We start from the raw sequence: 20,087 nt of genomic DNA on the forward strand, positions 1-20,087 counted from the left end.
CCAAATTATTCATTTTACTGGATTCTGTTGACCCCTTGGGAATCTTGACAATTTTTTTTTCAAGAACATATTTAGAGGGGTAATCAACGGTTTTTGAAACGAACTGATTTAATAAAATACTGACTCAAAAATTCTATCAGTTGGGAACTGGCACTGTCAAGAATTTAAATTAAATAGAGATTCCCAATAAGCATCCTCCAACTTCTTTAGAGAAATATTTTCTTCTGATTTGTGTATAACCTCAAAACATTGTGGATTCAAGCTTTCAAGCTGCCATGTATAAGCTAGCCAAATTATGTCATCTTTAAACTCAATCATATAGAACTCTATTGTTATTATAAAGGCAAATTAAATGTATTATTCAATGACATTTCAAAAGTGTTTTAAAAAAAACAATTACTTTGTTAGTCACAGTGTTGATTGCCAGAGTTGGAGAGGCACTTCCCGAAATAATACACTCCATTCCCAAAGAATCTGAATCTATGCTATATGGAGTTGAGGCCTAAAATACAAGAACAAAATAAATAATTATTAGCTCATATATCCAGCAACTTTAACACAATTTGAAGGTATTTCATGAAATTCTCCAACATCCAGTTTTGTGCTTTGTTTCTGAAAACGTGAATTTAAATCCCTACTGAAATCTCTTCTACTATATGTTAATATGTTACTGACCTGGTATCACAAAGTCCATTGGTCTGGCTACTTCTTACCAGCTCTTTTAATTGACTGTGGGATAGCTGAGCAAAAATTCTAAACTTCTGTAGTAGAGACTGCTAACGGTCCTCTAATATCCATTTCCCCTGTTCTCCCTTTTAGTAATAAAACCCATAGTTATTGACTTATGACAGCCCAGCTAAATACTACCTTTACAGCTTCATTTGCAAGTAGTTGTGGCCGTGTGACTAAGGTGTATGTGGCCATGTAACTAACTTGTGTAAAGGAGATATGAGCAAGAGTGATATGTGCAACTTCTGGATCATGTCTTTGAAAAGAACCTGCTTTCCTCTACTCTGTCTTTCCCTCTTATTGCAGGCTGAGACACAGACACGGTGGTGGTCATCTTGCTTAATCAAAATGCCAAGGGTAATACTCTAGGGAACACTGAAAAGACAAGATTAGAAGGAACATCAACATGTGAATGAACTGGTGGGACACAGATGGCTATCCGTCTAATCTATCAGCATGAACCTCTACTTGAAAGAGAAATAAAACTCTCTGATTTAAGGTTCTCAGTTGTTTTTTCTTCTTTCGTCTATTACCGCAACTGAACAGTACTAAATAACACAACTCATCACACTGTTTTTGTTTTCTTTTTTAAAGATTTTATTTATTTATTTGAGAGAGAGAGAATGAGAGACAGAGAGCACGAGAGGGAAGAGGGCAGAGGGAGAAGCAGACTCCCTGCTGAGCAGGGAGCCCGATGTGGGACTCAATCCCGGGACTCCAGGATCATGACCTGAGCCGAAGGCAGTCGCTTAACCAACTGAGCCACCCAGGCGCCCCATCACACTGTTTATAAAGCTAATATGGGGGGTCAAAATTTTGTATTTAGAATCCGGGATATAAACTGTGATAACTCCTCTTTCTTTTGTAAGAGATGATGTTTATGGCTTTGATGAAGACTCAAGAGTGTTCAACTTCAATGCTGAAAGCTAATGAAGGACAGATATAAACAATCTGTGGCTATGATGCTAGTTCCGTATATATTCCTCTTGTGCCCCACCCCCCCCAAAAAAATTTGTGCCACACATGGTCCCAAGTGGAGATGCGTTTTTAAAAGATCACACTGCATGTAAAAGAGAACAATTTCACTGAGACCACGTTTCTAAGATTCATCTATTTATCACTTAATACTCCATCATGAATTTCTTTCATCAGATAACCTATGACGGTGGAGAACAGTTTGACTGCAATGAAAAAAAGAAAAAGACAAGGGTCACCCCTCACCCTCACCCAGAAGATAGAATCTAGCACTTACGTGCTGCGTATACATTGACAGTGGGGTCAAAGTGGCAAAGAGCTTCATATGAAATACAAGTGGAAGAACTACAAAGACAACTTTGTCTATGCCTCAATTTTGATGCCAGCCCAACTTAGCTAAGCCTAAATTAACATATAAGATTACTTTAGAACACTGCAAATATGTTCCTCTAACTCAACTGAATCTTCTCTGACCCAACTACTGGTTCACTATTTCTCACTCCTCCCCACTGGTAGGAAGAGGAAAGCCGGTGTTGTGTGATGGCATGCAAATTACTCAACCTTTATGCTCTTTTACCCATCTATAAAAATGAGGATATGTCACTTCCTTTAGAGGTCTATTAAGAGCATTAATGAAATAATTTATGCAAGGCTCTCAGCATAGTACCTGAAATGCACAGTAAGGGCTAGCTGCTATGATGACTAGTAAAACATACCTGCTACTGATGCTGAGGATCTCTGATACAAAGGGATATTTAATAGTGATTAATGAGAAAAGGCACAGATTTGATATGAGACACTATTTTCCTACAAAGCCAGATTCAGAGCTTCAGCTATTATAAATTAGACAGTAAATTTTTAAAATCTTTTAATTAGAAAAAAAAAATCTTTTAATTAGATATTCTTTATGGATACTTCAGTCTGGTTCAATCAAGAGAATAAACAACATTCTCTTTACATGCTTTGATGTACTCAATAGTATAGTATATATTTTTAGTTATAGGCACACTGATTCTATGTTATTAAGACAATAAGTAGTCTGATTAGAAAAGCCAGAGGATCGGGGCGCCTGGGTGGCTCAGTTGGTTAAGCGACTGCCTTCGGCTCAGGTCATGATCCTGGAGTCCCTGGATCGAGTCCCGCATCAGGCTCCCTGCTCGGCAGGGAGTCTGCTTCTCCCTCTGACCCTCCCCCCTCTCATGTGCTTGCTCTCTCTCATTCTCTCTATCTCAAGTAAATAAATAAAATCTTTAAAAAAAAAAAAAAAGCCAGAGGATCTAGGTATCCCAAAACATATCTCGATAACTGTTATTATTACAGCCAAGAGGAAAATTCTGGGCAAAGAAAGTATCAGTGAGTCCAATCTGGGAGGAACCAGTCAGCTTATGAAAGGTCCTTTCTGGGGTTTCCTCTTACTCCCTGCCAAAATCCTACCCACCCAAGTTCTACTTCCAGTATGGTGGTGTGAAATCCCCACAGACCAACCTTCTGCTGATAACAACTACAAATTGGGGGGTGGGGGAGGGAAGCAAGGACCACAGGAGGACAAAGAGCTGAGGATTCTGAAGATTAGGCAGATGTGGAGAGAAGTCAAAACTTGGAGACATTAGCCTCAGTTTCCTGTTTTCTTGCAGCTCTGCCCCAAGGCTGGGTAGCAGATGTGGAGCGTGAGTGGCTGGCGTTGTCCTTCTGTCAGGAGGAACTTCCAGGGAAAAGAGCTCAGGTAAACACTGCCAGATATCAAAGAGAGAACAGAATCTGACAGTGTAGAAAGTCAAAAGGGATACCCTAATACTATTTATGAAACACCACACAAGTCACCACAAAAGACTGACCCCTGACATGCAAACGCAAACTAAAGCACAGAATTAAAGAATCAAATTGAAATTGGAATCACTGTCCACAGAAGAGAGAACTTACAGTTTGAGTCTAACATGGTAAACTACCAGCTAAAACAAAAATATCAATATTCTATGGAAGAATATAACAGAACCCAGAGTCTATATAACATAACACAATGTCCACTAGGATACAATCCAAAATTACGACACATACAAGAAACAGGAAAATGCAATCCACTGTCAAGAGAAAAGACCATCTATGGAAACCACCATAAGAAGACTGAGATACTGGAATTATGAGACAAATTTTTAAAGTAGCCATTACAATCATGCTCAATGAGTTTTTTACTCATTGAGTAAAAAAACAAAAACATAGCACACCTGAATGAAAGTGTAATAAAGGAAATCACAGTGGAGAAATTAAAAATATAAAAAGGAACAAAATCAGAATTTACAAATGAAATATACATAATTATCTGTATTTGAAAAGTCAATGGATAGGCTTAATATTAGAATGGAGATAAAACAGTAAAGAATCAGTGAACTCAAAGGCAGATCAACAAAAATTACCCAATCTAAGGAACAAAAATAAGAAAGACTGATTTTATTTATTTTTTTTAAGATTTTATTTATTTGACAGAGAGAGACACAGAGAGAGAGGGAACACAAGCAGGGGGAGTGGGAGAGGGAGAAGTAGGCTTCCCGCTGAGCAGGGAGCCCGATGCAGGGCTCAATCCCAGGGTTGGGATCATGATCTGAGCCAAAGGCAGACGCTTAACGATTGAGCCACCCAGGCACCCCGAAAGATTGATTTTAAAAAAGAAAGATCAGAGCATCAGAAAGCTATGGGATAATCTCAAACGGTCTAACATGTTTAGAGTTCCAGAAGGAGAGGAAAGAGAAAAAGAAAAAATATGGAAGGACTGATGACTGAAAACGTCGGAAATTTATTTAAAGACAAATGTACAGATTTGAGAATCCCACAGTGAACCTCCATCAGGATCAGTTAAAAAGAAATCCCACTTGGATACATCATAATTGAACTGTTGAAAAATAAAGACAGAAAGCAGCCAAAGAAAAATGGCATTTCACGTACAGAAGAACACTAACTGGAAATGATCAGGTTTCTCATAAAAATTATGGAGGCCGGGGCGCTCAGGTGGCTTAGTCAGTTAAGCAGCTGACTCTTCATTTCGGCTCAGGTCATGATCTCAGAGTCTTGGGATCAGGCCCCAAGCTGGGCTCAGCACTCAATGGGGAGTCAGCTTGTGGATTCTGTCTCTCTCGCCCACTGCCCCTCCCCTTGCTCGTTCTCTCTCTCTCAAATAAATCTTTAAAAAAAAATAGAGGTCATTAAACAGTAAACATCTTCAAAGTACTGAAAGAAAAAAAACCTTTCAATCTAGACTGTATATCATATGAAAATATTCTTTAGGAATGAAGGCAAAGGAAGACATTTTCAGAGAAAGAAAAACTAAGAGAATCTGGTGCCAGGAGACCTGCATATATTTGGGTAAATATAAGACTGCTGCTTTCCTCTTAGGCTTCAAGAACCACATATAATTATTTAAGGCAAAATTGTAACACTGTCTTGCAAGACTTCCAGTATATGCAGATATCATACATATTACAACTAGAAGGAATGATGAGGAAAGAGGCAAAAGGGACCCATGTGTCGGAAGACTTCTGTATTTTGTATGAAATGGTAAAGTATTAACTCTGAGTAGACTGCAAGAAGTTAGGAATGTATACTGAAATCCCAATATATAAGTCCCAATCTATAGCTAAAAAGCCAATAGATAAAACAGAATCCTAAAGTATGTCTAAGTAATCTAAAAGAAGGCAGGAAAGGGGGAAAGAAAGGAACTAAAAACATAGAGGTCAAACAGAAAACAAAATGTAGACCTAAATCTAACAAGATCATTAATTACATTAATGTTAATAATCTAAACCCTCCAATAAAAAGATCGTGAGAGATACTAAAAAAGACTCAGCAAACTGCCGCCCACAACAGTCACAACTTCAAACATATAGACACAGATGAGTTGAAAGTAATACATGGAAAAATGTATACACTGCAAACAGGAAGCATAAGGATAAAATGACTCAGGTCATTAATATCAGATAAAACAGATGCTAAGACAGATTATATCAGACATTTTAAAAACATTTGATAAAGAACTAATGAAGACATAACAATTATAAATGTAAATGTGACTAATAACAGAGCTTAAAAATACTTGAAGCAAAAAAAACTGACAATTAAAAATCAGTAAGAAAAAGAACACTGGGATACGTTAGAAAATGCCTTGATCTGATATTAGAGAACACTATGCCAAGCTGTAGAATACCTATTCAAGTGCACACAGATATTCACTAAGATATGGCACATGTTGAGTCACAAAATAAGTCTCAATAAATATGTAAAGAGTGAAATGGAAAAAAATTGTATTATAAAACAGTAAGATACCTAGGAAAATCCAACATTTGGAACACTTGGAAATTAACACATTTATATAAATAATTCATGGGTCAGATAGGACTCACAAGGGAATTTTTAAAGTATTCTGAACTAAATGATAAAAAAGATGCATCATACCAAAATCTGTGAGATGCAGTTAAAACAGCCTTATAGGTAAACGTGTGGCTTTAAATTCTTATATTACAAGAGGAAAGGTCTCAAACCAATTAATTACCTACGCTGGAAAGAAAAAGCTAGAAATATCATTAAGTGAACAAATTAATAAGTAGAAGGAAGTAAATGATAAAGATAAATATAGAAATAAACAAATAGAAAAGAGACAAAAAAAAATTAACAAAGACAAAACCTGGTTCTTTGAAAAGACTAACAAAATTGAGAAACAGCTATACTGGAAAAAAAAAAGAAAATACATATCCTCGATTTCAAGAATGAAAGAAGAGTTATTACTACAGATTCTATAAATATTAAAAGAGAATATTATGAACCACTTTATACCAACAAATTCAACAACTCAGATGAAAGGGACAAATTCCTTCAAGAATATAATTTATCAGAAGTGGCATAAAAAAGAGAAAATTTGAAAAGTCCCATATCAAATAAATTAAACATCAAAAACCTACCCACAAAAAAACCTGTAGGGCCAGATGGTTTCACTAATGAATTTTCTCAAACATTCAAGAGAGATATACCAATCTACAAAAACTTTTTCAGAAAATAGAGGAAAGAATACTACCAATATGAGGCCAATATAATCCTAATACCAAAACGTGACAGACATTACAAAAGAAGAAAATTATAAATCCATCCTTCATGAACACAGATGCAGAAATCTTTTAACAAAACAGAGCAAACTGAATCCAACAATATACGAAAGGGATAATATATCATGACTCAGTAGGGTTTATCCAAGGAATGCAGGTTTAACATTCTAAATGCAACCAGTGTAATTCAACATGCTAATGGAATAAAGAAAAGCTATATGATCATTTCAATAGGTATAGAAAAAGCATTTGATGAAATCCTACACCTATCTATTCATGATTAAAAACTCTCAGCAAACTAGGACTAGAGAACTTCCTCAATCTAATAAAGGGTATCTACAAGAGCCCTACAGATATGTCACACTTAGGGGTGAAATCCTGAACACTTTCCCCCTCAAAATGGAAATAAGGGAAGGATGACCACTTTCATCACTTCTATTTAACACTATACTGGAGATTCTAGTTCACTTTAATAAGGTGGGAAGAGACAGAAGAGTAAGAGGGAGAGGAAAACTGTCTATTTGCAGATCACATAACTGTTTATTATGGAAAATCCCAAGGCACTATAAAATGACTACTAAACCTAACACGATTATAGGATACAAGGTTAGCATATAAAAATTAATTAAATTTTTATATACCAGCAACAAGCAATTGGAAAACTGATTTAAAAATATATAGCTTTTAAAAACAAAATATTCAGGATTAAATTTAACTGGAAATATCCAAGTCCCCTACACTGAAAACTAAAAAACATTCCTGGGGCGCCTGGGTGGCTCAGTTGTTAAGCATCTGCCTTCGGCTCAGGTCATGGTCCCAGGGTCCTGGGATTGAGCCCCGCATCTCCCTGCTCCGCGGGGAGCCTGCTTCTCCCTCTCCCACTCCCCCTGCTTGTGTTCCCTCTCTCGCTGTGTCTCTCTGTCAAATAAATGAAAAATCTTTAAAAAACCAAAAAAACACAAAAATAACATTCCTGATAGAAATTAAGAGACCTAATGAATGAAGAGATACAACATTTTCATGGCTTGGAATAATCAATATTGTTAAGATGTCAATTCCTGCCCCAACCTTCACCCCTCAGATCAGGGGTACCTGGAGATGAGAATGGAAGAAGGCATGAACGACAAAGGGGAAAGAGGAAACTTTTGGTGGTGACTAAAATGTTCATTTGATACTGGTGTAATTTCACATGTGAAGACTTCTCAAATTGTGAACTTTATTTGATGAATTGTACATAAACAATCTCTCAATAGTATTGTCAAAAAACAAAACTAAACTAAATCCTACCCATTCACTGGAATGAACCCTCATGAAAACACTTCCTGGTTTACAATCTCTTACTGGATAGGATTTCTCTGACTTTATAACCCCCAGGAAATTCTATTCACACCTACCTCCTGGAGGCAACATGTAGTTCCTCCCACATAATGTACACCCAGTACGTGTTCACCCAATTGAAATAAATGTTTTTTTCAGTTCTAGGAGTTCTAAGAGTAGGAATGTAGACTGCTTTCCTTCCTCTGCTCACTTATACCTTTAACTAAATCCCTCCTTACTCAGACTCAGGCTTAGAGATGAAAAAAGGCACACAATGGGGGAACATTTAACCAACAAAACCACGCTGTGTAACAATAACAGAAACTAAATCACAAAATGACAACAATCCCAGATATGCAGAAAATGTAGAATATTCTGCCTAGAAGAATGTCCTCTTTTCTATTTATCCATCCTCCAGTTATCTTCCTGATTAATTAAACTTGTAATCATCTTTGAACTGTCACATATAACTTCAAGAAAAAGTAATGTATATGCCCCCATTTTTGTCCCAATAAAAGCTGGATAACTGCAGAGTATATGGGTTGTTTTGTTTTGTTTTTTTGCAGAGGCCAACATGTTTAAGAGAGTGAGTTTATATATTTTATCTGGCTTTTACTCCTGCAGATAACTTCCAAACAATGCATTAGAAGATTTTAGCAAAACCATCCACAGCAATTTCCTATCTCTCTGCTTCTACCATTCTCCTATAGCAGCTACACTGTTCCTGTGTCACTACTTTGCCCTCCAATGGCCTTCTACCCCTACGTCAAGGTAAAACCCAAGTCTTTATTACAAAAGGCATACAAGGCCCTACACAATCTACTTCCTGCTCCCACCATTTACTTCTACAGTCCTACTGATGAGGGAACAGAAGGCAAGCTGAGGACAAAGCAGAAAGTGATACCCCACATCCCCCCTCCATGGGATATACGTGACATTCCTCAGGCACTCCTGGCTGCCCTAAAACAAAGGAAAGGAAAAAGAAATAGTTAACTTAGAGATCACAACCCTGCAAGACATGAGTCTCCCTCAGTTTACAAATGTCTTAGCAATTTACAGGAACAAAGCATTTCTATCAATAACCTAGCTTCCAGAAGGAAATGTAGATACCATTAAATGTCCTTATAACCTGCAGCCCATTGACAGATACTTGAAGTGGGCAGAGTGTAATGTTACTCCAGGAAGTTCCCAACTATCATGTTAATGCCTTGCCAGGAGGAAAAACCACCTTAACTTGACAATGGCAAGGCCTCTAGGATCCAGTGAGTTTTCTTTAACATAGGAAAATCCTTTTGAAATATCCCTTTTCCTTACCTCCCTTAACTCCCAAGTATATTATCAGTCACTCCTCTCACAACCCCCGGGCAGCAGCTCTTTCTGCCCACGGGTCCTGTCCCCGTGCTTTAATAAACCACCATTTTGCACCAAAGACGTCTCAAGAATTTTTTCTTGGTCGTCAGCCCACCGAACCTCACCTATATTCCAAACCACTATTCCCTCCTCCACACACTAGAACAGCCACAGTGACCTCCTTGCTGTTTCTCAAGATCCCAGGTATGTTTCTACCTTGGAGCCTTCGCACTTATGGGATTTCCAGGGCCTACAGAGGTAACAATCCACTTACATTTATATATAAAGAAACTATGGCCAGAAAAATTAAACATCTAAATTATAACACAGTAACTGTAAAACTAGGTCTCCTAACTTCCTAAGTTCTATTTCCCCTAAACTTGTAATTAATAAAAGTGACACCTCATGACTTTGTAACATGACTTGATTTTGCTCATAATTTTACTATGTTCTTAAACAGAAGAACTCTGGATGATTAAATGCTGCTAAAATATAACACAATCTACAGGGGGTTTTTTGGTTTTGTTTTTAGAGTTTCTATTTCCTACCACTGGCGGCATCCCAGGAACATTATTTCCTACTTAGAATCCTTTCAAAGCACCTTACCTTGCCAAGCATACAAGAGAAACACAGTAAACATGTGCCCTCACTATCCATAAGCAACAGTTACATACAACCATTTCAACTTTTTCTACAACAATACTAAATTTGTCCACTTATTTTAAAACCCTGAATGAGGCACTTAGGCAAACCCTAACCAGTGACCAGGAAGGGTCTCTTTCAATTACAAGAAACAATATACTCAAAAAGATGCACCTTCGGTCTACTAATTTAACACTTGTGCGCCCATACACACCTTGAAGAGACAAAAGATTTTTTAAAGGATTTCCTGGATTGGATCCAATTTAAGAAATAAGTCAAAGGCTATGAAAATGCAAGAGGCTACAAAAAACAAAGGGTGCACACAGATCTGAAAACACACACATACACTCCACCAACAGAAAAGAAGACATGTAGCAACCACATTCCCCTCTGCGTTCCTCTCTACCCTGTTTACTACAAACACGTCTACCTCTCCACCTGAGTTTTGTTTTGTTTTGTTTTGTTTTCAGTTGAGGACCATGATTTGGCTTTGTGCAGGATAGGCCAGAAGTGCAGAAAAGGTAATGCCCCCAGCAGCAGCATCATTCAATGAGGGGGAAGAGCTGACAGATAGATAGATAGCTTGCTGCCCAGAGTTCTAAACCACCTCCCAGCATTTCCCAATTTGACTGAGCCAGTCCACACAGATAAGCGACTTGATAATTGCCCCACTTTCCTAGTATCACCCCTCAAACTACCTCTACTCAATTCCTTGTCTACTTACAGAACTCAAATCATGACAGGGATCTTCTTTTCTCAAAAAGAATGTCTCCTGGAAGAGACAGGAAATCTTCCTTCGGCACAACAGTCCTCAAATTTTTTGATCTCAGAACTCCTTTGCACTATTAAAAGTTACTGAGGTTCCCAAAGAGCTTTTATTTATGTGACATATCTATTTTTATTTACCTATTAGAATTTTAAACTGAGACAAAATTTATTAATTCATTTAAAACAGTGACACACTGCATGTTAACATAAATACTGTTTTGTATGAAAAATATAGTCTCAAAAAAAAAAAAAACAATGAGAAGAATGGCATTATTTTACATTTTTAAACAAATTGCTTTAATGCTTTGCTTAATAGAAGACCTCCGCATTCAATCTATGGCAAAATCACAGCTCATGTAAGCTCTGAAAAATTACGAGTAAAAAAGGTAAAGAACATCTTAGTATTATGAACACAATTTTCACCCCATGGACCCCCTGAATGGGCCTCACACTGCTTTAGCATAACAGATTCCTATAAGCAAAGATGATTTAATGGGGGGGGGGGACAATCAAAGAATGAACAGAGAAGAATATGTTTCTGTGATTATCAACATGATAAAAGAGATAAACTGTACTAATGTGAAGCACTCATTCTTTCAAGCACTTTTTTTTTTTTTTTTTTTTAACAAAGAACTGCTTAAAACCTGAGTTCCCTTTTCTATTCCTTTCCATTCAGTTCCCCTGTGATGAGGGAACAGAAGGCAAGCTGAGGACAAAGCAGAAGCTGACACCCCACAACCTCCCCCCACCATGGGATATATGTGACATTCCTCAGGCACCCCTGGCTGCCCTAAAGGAAAAACAAATAGTTAACTTATAGTTACAGAGATCACAGTCCTACAAGACAGGAGTCTCCCTCAGTTTACTTATAAAAGCCTTAGCAATAGCTTCCAGAAGGGAATGTAAATACAATTAAATGTCTTTGTAACCTGCAGCCCATCTACAGATACTTGAAATGGGCAGAGTGTAATGTTCCTCCAGGAAGTTCCCAACTATCTTAATGTTAATACCTTACTAGAAGGGTAAACAACCTTAACTAGACAATGGCAAGCCCCCCCCCCCATTCTGTGAGTCTTTAGCATATGAAAGTTCTTTAGAAACATCCCTTTTCCTTACCTCCCCCAATCCCACAGTTTATAATCAGCCATCCCTCAACCCCAGTGCAGCAGCTCTTTCTGCCCAGGGTCCTGTCCCCATGTTTTAATAAACCATTTTGCACCAAAGACCTCTCAAGAATTCTTTCTTAGTCGTCGGCTCCGGACTCCACCCCACTGAACCTCACGTATAGTCCAAAACCCCATCACTTGGAATAGTTTCAGTTTTCCAGTCTTCAAAAAAATCTCTGTAGGGCGCCTGGGTGGCTCAGTTGGTTAAGCGACTGCCTTCGGCTCAGGTCATGATCCTGGAGTCCCGGGATCGAGTCCCGCATCGGGCTCCCTGCTCAGTGGGGAGTCTGCTTCTCCCTCTGACCCTCCCCCCTCTCATGTGCTCTCTCTCATTCTCTCTCTCTCTCAAATAAATAAATAAAATCTTAAAAAAAAAAAAAAAAAAAAATCTCTGTAGGTAATATCCAGCTAATTTTGCTTTTTTCTACCCTCAGCAGCTTCCAGTAGACAGGGCACTTTTCAATATATTCTTTGGTTGAACTGAACAAGCAAAACCAAATTAAAAAGCAAAATAAATGCAAAAGGTTAAAGAGAAATTAATCGGTACAAAAACAAATAGGACAGAAAAAATGAAATGGGGGGGCATACACGCATGCGAGTGGGGGGTGCGGGGGGTGCAGAGGGAGAGGGACAAGATGACTCCATGCTGAGCCCAAGGTAGGACTCAATCTCATGATCCTGAGATCATGACCTGAGCTGAAATTAAGAGTCGGATGCTCAGGGCGCCTGGGTGGCTCAGTTGGTTAAGGGACTGCCTTCGGCTCAGGTCATGATCCTGGAGTCCCGGGATCGAGTCCCACATCGGGCTCCCTGCTCAGCAGGGGGTCTGCTTCTCCCTCTGCCCTCTTCCCTCTCGTGCTCTCTGTCTCTCATTCTCTCTCTCTCAAAAAAATAAATAAAATCTTAAAAAAAAAAAAAAAAAAGAGTCGGATGCTCAACCACCTGAGCCACCGAGGTGCCCCTTTGGGCACTTTTTTTTTTAATGACTAGGCTTGTACATGTAATTCCCCCTCACTCTTTCACATTGCCAATCATCCTCATCTGCCTTATTTCATTTAACAGGCTTCACTGAAACATCAGTTCTCTGCCATATGGGCCCAAAGTTCTCAAGACCCTCATCTTTAGAGTGACCACATAATTTATCATCCAAATGCTATTTTGAGAATGAATAGGGAACTATTAATTATGCTGAGACAGCAAGCAATATTATGAATTATCAGTTTAGATTTCCTGCTTAACTAAGAGCTTCACAAGGAAAGAGTCTGTCTTGCCTACCTCTATTCCCCCAACACTTCGCTCTATGCTTAAAATGTAAAAGGTATGTGCTCGCTCTCTCAATGAATAGCATGAATAATGCAAATTAATTTAAAAGAGGAAAAACTCATCCAGATAAAATGAACCGCTCTGTTCTCTCCCAAATTCTGATACTATTCCACCCCATATCGTATCCTTGATCATGACCTCTTATCTCATGCCTCCCTATCCGAAACCCCTCCAATCAGAAAATAAACTTCAGGAGAGCAGAGAATGTTTTGTTAAATGATGTTTCCCCAGCACCTAAAGCAGTGCCTAAAGCTCAGTGAATGCTGCCTTATCTTGCCTTGCCTATCTCTACCTGAAAGCCAAGGCACAGAACCCATATGAAACCATCCCAGATAGTCCCAGTAAAACAATGTCTCCTTCCTCTGCATACAGTAATCTGTCATATCTTTTTTATAATACTTTCTATACATACTTTGACCTTGTGCTAGAATTCTGTTGTTTTATCGTGTCTCATTGTTCTTGGTATACTGCATAAAATTTTAGCACAATGCCTGACACACAGTATCTAGAAAACAAAGATGTGTCAAATGAAACTGGTAAAATGGCAGCATTTCACACAATTATGAGTACATATTGAGACCAGATACCATGCTAATGCTAATTTTCTAGAGAACTTACTTATTCATGCATATATCCCTAGCCCAGGCCATTGTCATTTCACAATGGCAGCTCCATCTACTCAGCATTGAGGGGGTTCAGAACAAGCCATCCCAGAACATGCCACTTTGGCATGCGGATTATTCTGAGCTGAAGGCAAGTAAGACCCAGTAGACTGAGGAAAAACTTTTTACCTCCTCCTCCTCAACTGCCCAAAAGAATTTAGAAAGGGGCCTGTACCAGGAAGAAAGTTATTACCAGAGATAACTTTTTATATCTGACTTATCTGCATGGCAGGACATTTATTTACCAAACATTTGCTCTTCTCCCACCTTCCTGTAAATTGCCTTCTTCTCTAAAGCCCCAGACCCACATCCCTTGCCTTAGCTCATGATGGTATATAAGCCTCAAATGCCTGGCTGTCACTGAGTCTCATATCTTTCTGGGACTCCCATATGTACATATGTAATTAAATTTGGTTTTCTCCTATTAATCTGCCTTTTTATTATGGGGGAGGGGGAGTCTCAGCCAACAACCTAGAAGAGTAGAGGGAAAGTTATTTTTCTCCCCTACAGCATCTTCCTCTTGCAAGGAGTATTTTATAAAGAGAAGTATCTTTCTTAACTGTTTTGATTCCTTTCTCAACACTACAGGCTATCAAATCAAAGTTAACTTCCTTGATCCCAAGGCTTTAGGCTTTCCATTCCTTATCTAAATGTCCACACCCTAGCCTAAACTCTTCACTATAGTTAAAAAGGTTCTCAATTATGCCCACCCGTACTTCTTGCCCCGTCAACCCTGCACACCGTTTTCTCCAAGTGGAACAACATCCTTTACCATTTCTATCCAAAAAATTTACATGCCAAGTTTCATTCCTCTTCCCAGAGGCTTTCTGAGGGCAGCATTATCTATTTTGAGTCACTTTAGTTATCCTTGCCTGGTCTAATAGATTGATCAGTTAGTACTTGTTCTGTCATTTATAATCATACTTATAATCATGTATGTGTCTCTCTGTGTGTGTACATATATCAACTTTATATATACATATGTTCAATGTGGGGGTTCTCTTCTAAAATCATGGACCATTAGCTGACAAGATATGTATATATACAAAGAAATCTGATGCAGTGTTGTGATTTTCAACATAGCAAATACTAATGGTAGGAAAGGACAGTTGTAAACCATATAAACTCTAAAGGCAGACTACCTAGGTTCATAATGATACCTGGTACTTACTGTCCTTACTACCCTTTGACAACTTACTTAACATCCATACCTATCAGTTTCATTATTTGAAATTACTATAAAAATTACATGAGTTAATATACATAAATTCTTTAAAAACCATCTGAGGGTGCTTGGGTCGCTCAGTCAGTTAAGTGTCTCACTCTGGCTCAGGTCATGATCTCAGGGTCCTAGGATCAAGACCTGGGATCAAGCCCCATGTTGGGCTCTGTGCTCAGCAGGGAGTATGCTTGTCCCTCTCCCTCTACCTGCTCATGTGTGTGCTCGCTCTCAAATAAAGAAATAAAATCTTTAAAAAAAATAAAAATAAAAAGCATCTGGCACATAAACTCAATATAATTATCTATTATTATTACAATTTTGTCTTAGCACAGATTACTATAAAAAATTACCATAAGCTAGGTGGCTTATCAACAACTGAAATGTATTTCTCACAGTTCTAGAGGCAGGAACTCCAAGATCATGGTGCCAACATGGTCAGGTTCTGGTGAGAAGCCTGTTAAAGGTATCCTCACTGGTTTCTCACATGGTGCAAAGAGAGTTAGCTAGCTCTGTGGCCTATTCTTCTAAGGGCACTAATCCCATTCATGAGGGCTACATTCTTTTGACCTAATTACCTCCCAAAGGGCCCACCTCCAAATACTGTCACACTGAAATTAGGGTTTCAAACATATGGATTTTGGGGGGGGACACAAACATTCAGTTCAAAGCAGCTGTTAAGACTTCTATCCGCTCACTTTAAAATTAAGGATACTGAAACTCAAAACAAAAAACAATTTGCCAAAGTCACAAGAACAAGTAACCTGTAAAGCCAGAAGAGAAACAAAGGACTCCTAATAAAGGAGCGTATTCTTTTCACCATGCTAAACTTGATTCAATAATATTTTTAAAGTCTGCAGGTCCATTTTATGATAAAGAAAAAGTGGTAAGAAGATGAAAGAAATAAGAAAAAGGGAAATGAGAGACGTTTATATATGCAAGAATTAAGAAAAGAAAGGAATGCTGTAATGATCAAGACACAACATGGGCTTATGGTCATGTAAATGGAAGGGCCAAGGAGGTGATCCAGAGAAATTACAAATATTAGGTTGGAGATAACTATCTCACTTTATTTTTCATTAACTATCACGCTTTATTTTTCATTTAGGACATAAAGATATGGTTACTCTCATTTTTAAAAATCCATTCTCTTTAGCAGTTTAGAAAGCCAATTCCGTTCCTCTCAAAGCTCATCTCTCTTCAAAAATGTGTAAAATATTTTGATTTTTCACATAGAATTCTCATGTTTACACATGGGGAAAAAATTACAAATTTCAGAAATTTAATAAACTTTCAAGAATGTCAACATATTTACCATCTACATTTTAAAAACTTTTAAAAGTTTAGGGGCGCCTGGCTGGCTCAGTCAGTAGAGCATGTGACTCGATCTCAGGGTTGTGAGTTTGAGCACCACGCTGGGTGTGTAAAAATTAGTTTAAAAAATAAAAATAGGGGTGCCTGGGTGATTCAGGTCATGATCTCAGAGTCGTGAGATCGAGCCCTGTGAGGCTCGCGCTGGGCAGGGAATCTGCTAAAGATTCTGTCTCTGCCTCTCCCTCTGTCCCTCCCCCTTGTTCACTCGCGCTCTCTCTCACGCTCTCAAATAAATAAATAAATAAATAATAAAATCTTTTTAAAAGTTTCAATTTAAGGGCCATGTTTAGTTTTTGAGAAAACTTTAACATATAAATATCATATTCAGAACCATCACTATTTGACTATCTTATGCCTTTCCTTAGATAAAACCCAATGGTCATTTAAAATACAAACTGTTCTAATAAAAATACTACCTCCCCTCAACTCCCAAAAACACCGCTAAATGAAAAAATAGACATAATTAGTTTGTCAGAGCAAGAAATTATGTTTTGTATGAAGACTATCTTTTAGAGCAACCAATACACAGCTCAGGTGAAAATAATTATCAAGAGTATTAAACAAAAGACTGGCTCTTTTATGGACCTATACTACAAAGGTAAGTTGTTGAAGCTTTTACATGCTTTTTAACTTAAAATGAAGTTAAAAAGATAAACAGTAGAAAATATAGAAAATGTGTCCAAAATATACACTGAAGAACACATGCTTTGTATGTAAAACATACTTCTGTAATTTGAATCCTTTATTTCTTCTTTTTTTTTTTTTAGATTTTATTTATTTATTTGAGAGAGAGAGAATGAGAGAGAGCACATGAGAGGGGGGAGGGTCAGAGGGAGAAGCAGACTCCCTGCCGAGCAGGGAGCCCGATGTGGGACTCGATCCAGGGACTCCAGGATCATGACCTGAGCCGAAGGCAGTTGCTTAACCAACTGAGCCACCCAGGCGCCCTGAATCCTTTATTTCTATAAACTTCCACTGTAAAACGGACAATATGGTCTTCAGGAAAAAAAGGACTCTCAAAAATAGAGTGATCACTCTAAGAACTATGAAACAAGGTAACAATAAAATTCAGGGCTGATATCCAAAAGGAATGCACAGTTGTCGACCCAACTACCAATTCAAATTTCCAAAAATAATTCAAGTTCCAGGAACTTCAGAAGAAGAGAACAAATGGGAGAGAAGGCCACAATTCCTCAGCCTTCCAAGATATACATCCTTGCTGATGCTCTGGGTTAACAATGTGGATAGCTCTCCCCTTCCTTCAAATTCTGGCAACAGAAGCTAAATGTTTTGTACTCCGTTATCTTCACACAATTAAAGCCCAAGTGCTATGTCTCCTTTAAAAGGCAGAAGTTGGAGGGCAGGAACTGAGGTTCATTCCCTCTCAAACCATTACATATGGTTTACATACATACATTACACACATAGCTCATCAATATCTCAGTCTTAAAACTTACCAGAAAACCATCCCACCAATACTAAACTTTAATTTCTTTTTTAAGATTTTGTTTATTTATTTGACAGAGAGAGAACACACAAGCAGGGGAGCAGCAGAGGGAGAGGGAGAAGCAGGCTCCCCAATGAGCAGGGAGCCTGACATGGGGCTCGATCCTAGGACCCTGGGATCATGACCTGAGCTGAAGGCAGATGCTTAACCGAGTGAGCCACCCAGGCGCCCCTAAACTTTAATTTCTTAAACATTGTATGTATAAAACCAAAAGGTGTTCTGGCCTAAAAGTTCACCTCTAATTCTATATAGCTTGATAACTGGAATATTGAATTCCTTCTGCTGGCTCCATAAATCTGCCTCACTAAATCCCACTGTTGCTATACTTCATGAGCTTACCTGACCCCAACTTAAACCCAGCTTAAGGTCCTTATCTTTGAGATTGGGAAGTTTTATCTCACTACCAAGAACAGGCATAAAACAAATTTACTTGACCAAATGATTACCCAGTTTCTTTTATCTTATTCCCCTTGCCCTGATTTATTCTGCAAACATTTACTGATACTTACTATAAGCTGTGAAAAATACTAACACTGGAGATACAAATATATTTTCTCAGCTCTTAAGGGATCACAGTCCAGCGAAGGAGACAAATATAGAGACAAATAATTTCTACAAAGTGTGAGAAATTCTATAAAAGAACTTGTAAAAGTTCTACAAGAACAAAAATAAAGAAGTGAGGAAAAGTTTCACAATGTAGTTAAGGTTTGAAATGAGTCTTAAAGAAGAGCAGGGTAGAATGGTGTGTATATGTGTTTTAGTTGAGATAATGAAAATACAGAATGGGGAAAGCTGAAAGGTAAAATTAATGTCTGATGACCGCCAAAGTGTTGACCAAGTCTATTCCAAAAAATAACTTAGGGTATCAACTAGAGCTCCTTTTCTCTTTCATTCTTATAAATTAATTTTAACCATAAATTCACAAGAATGATCTTACAAACAACACTTACACATAGGACTTGGTATAAAAATTACTACATGGTTGGAAGCAGGAAAAAGTATTGTGAAGACAATCAGGAAAATTCAATGTAATTAGACTGATTATCTGCAGTGAAAGGGATAGCTTTGTTACATAAAACCTGTCCTCAATGTTGTAGATACACAGGAAAGAATACCAAATTAAAATTTAAGAGATCTGGATTCAAGTCTCAGTTAGACAGGAGCTGTGCCCTAATTATAAAACAAACTTTTTAATTAATTCCTAAACTACTTACCTCACTCAAGGGGTTATTAAGATCAAATAAAATGAGTCTGAAAGTGCTCTGAAGAAACAGAAATGCTATACAAATAAAATACTACCTTCATTAAGGTTGTACTTATATTAGAAATGAACTTTAAAAATCTATATTGCTGACATAAATTATATCATACGAAATTTGCGATAAAGAGCTTTTTACCCGTTCTACAGATCGTGCTCTCTTCTTTGGCCGAGTAGGCAGCGCATCTTCCTTCGGATTGGTGTCTATTGCCCAGTAGGATCCCTAAAGATAAAAAAAAGAAATTATATTAACAGTATATTACAGCAACTCTACACCATTAAGAATGGATTTTTATAATCCTCTGCTCCAGTAGCACATGTTCTGCAGACACAACAGTGGAAAAGTAGCATGAGAAAATACACTAAGCTTTGCACTGAGAAAAGTAGTTTATATGAGAAAAAAAAATCCATTTACAACTAGATTAAAAAAGAAAAAAAATCACAATCTGAAGTAGTGAGGTCCAAGAACTTCTGCCACAGCCAAAGTAAAGTGCAGTGACCAACTGAACACACTTTTAAAATATATACTGATTTTTAATTGGACATATATGATAACTACAACAGCACAGGACATTCAAGGCTAATAGAGTTTTATGTATAAAGATACTATAGTTTCTATACTCTGGGACCTCACAAATCTAAATGGTAAGTGAAACAATTTATAAAGACAAACTGCTTGAACACATTTTATATAATAAATGCATCCTGGGAAG

At 37.8% G+C, this 20,087-nt stretch overlaps 1 protein-coding gene across 1 annotated transcript in view; it reads right to left on the reverse strand.

Annotated features, from left to right (window-relative positions):
* Positions 1 to 20,087, reverse strand: part of FOXJ3 (forkhead box J3) — a 101,251-nt gene that overhangs the window by 40,943 nt on the left and 40,221 nt on the right. The window contains exons 3-4 of the mRNA XM_021684242.1: positions 19,514 to 19,597; positions 401 to 502 (exon numbers count right to left, since the gene is read on the reverse strand). Of these exons, the coding sequence (XP_021539917.1) occupies positions 401 to 502; positions 19,514 to 19,597 (186 nt within the window). The remainder of the gene's footprint in view (positions 1 to 400; positions 503 to 19,513; positions 19,598 to 20,087) is intronic.

The sequence above is a fragment of the Neomonachus schauinslandi genome, chromosome 4 (assembly GCF_002201575.2).
Source record: "Neomonachus schauinslandi chromosome 4, ASM220157v2, whole genome shotgun sequence".
Lineage (NCBI taxonomy): Eukaryota > Metazoa > Chordata > Mammalia > Carnivora > Phocidae > Neomonachus > Neomonachus schauinslandi.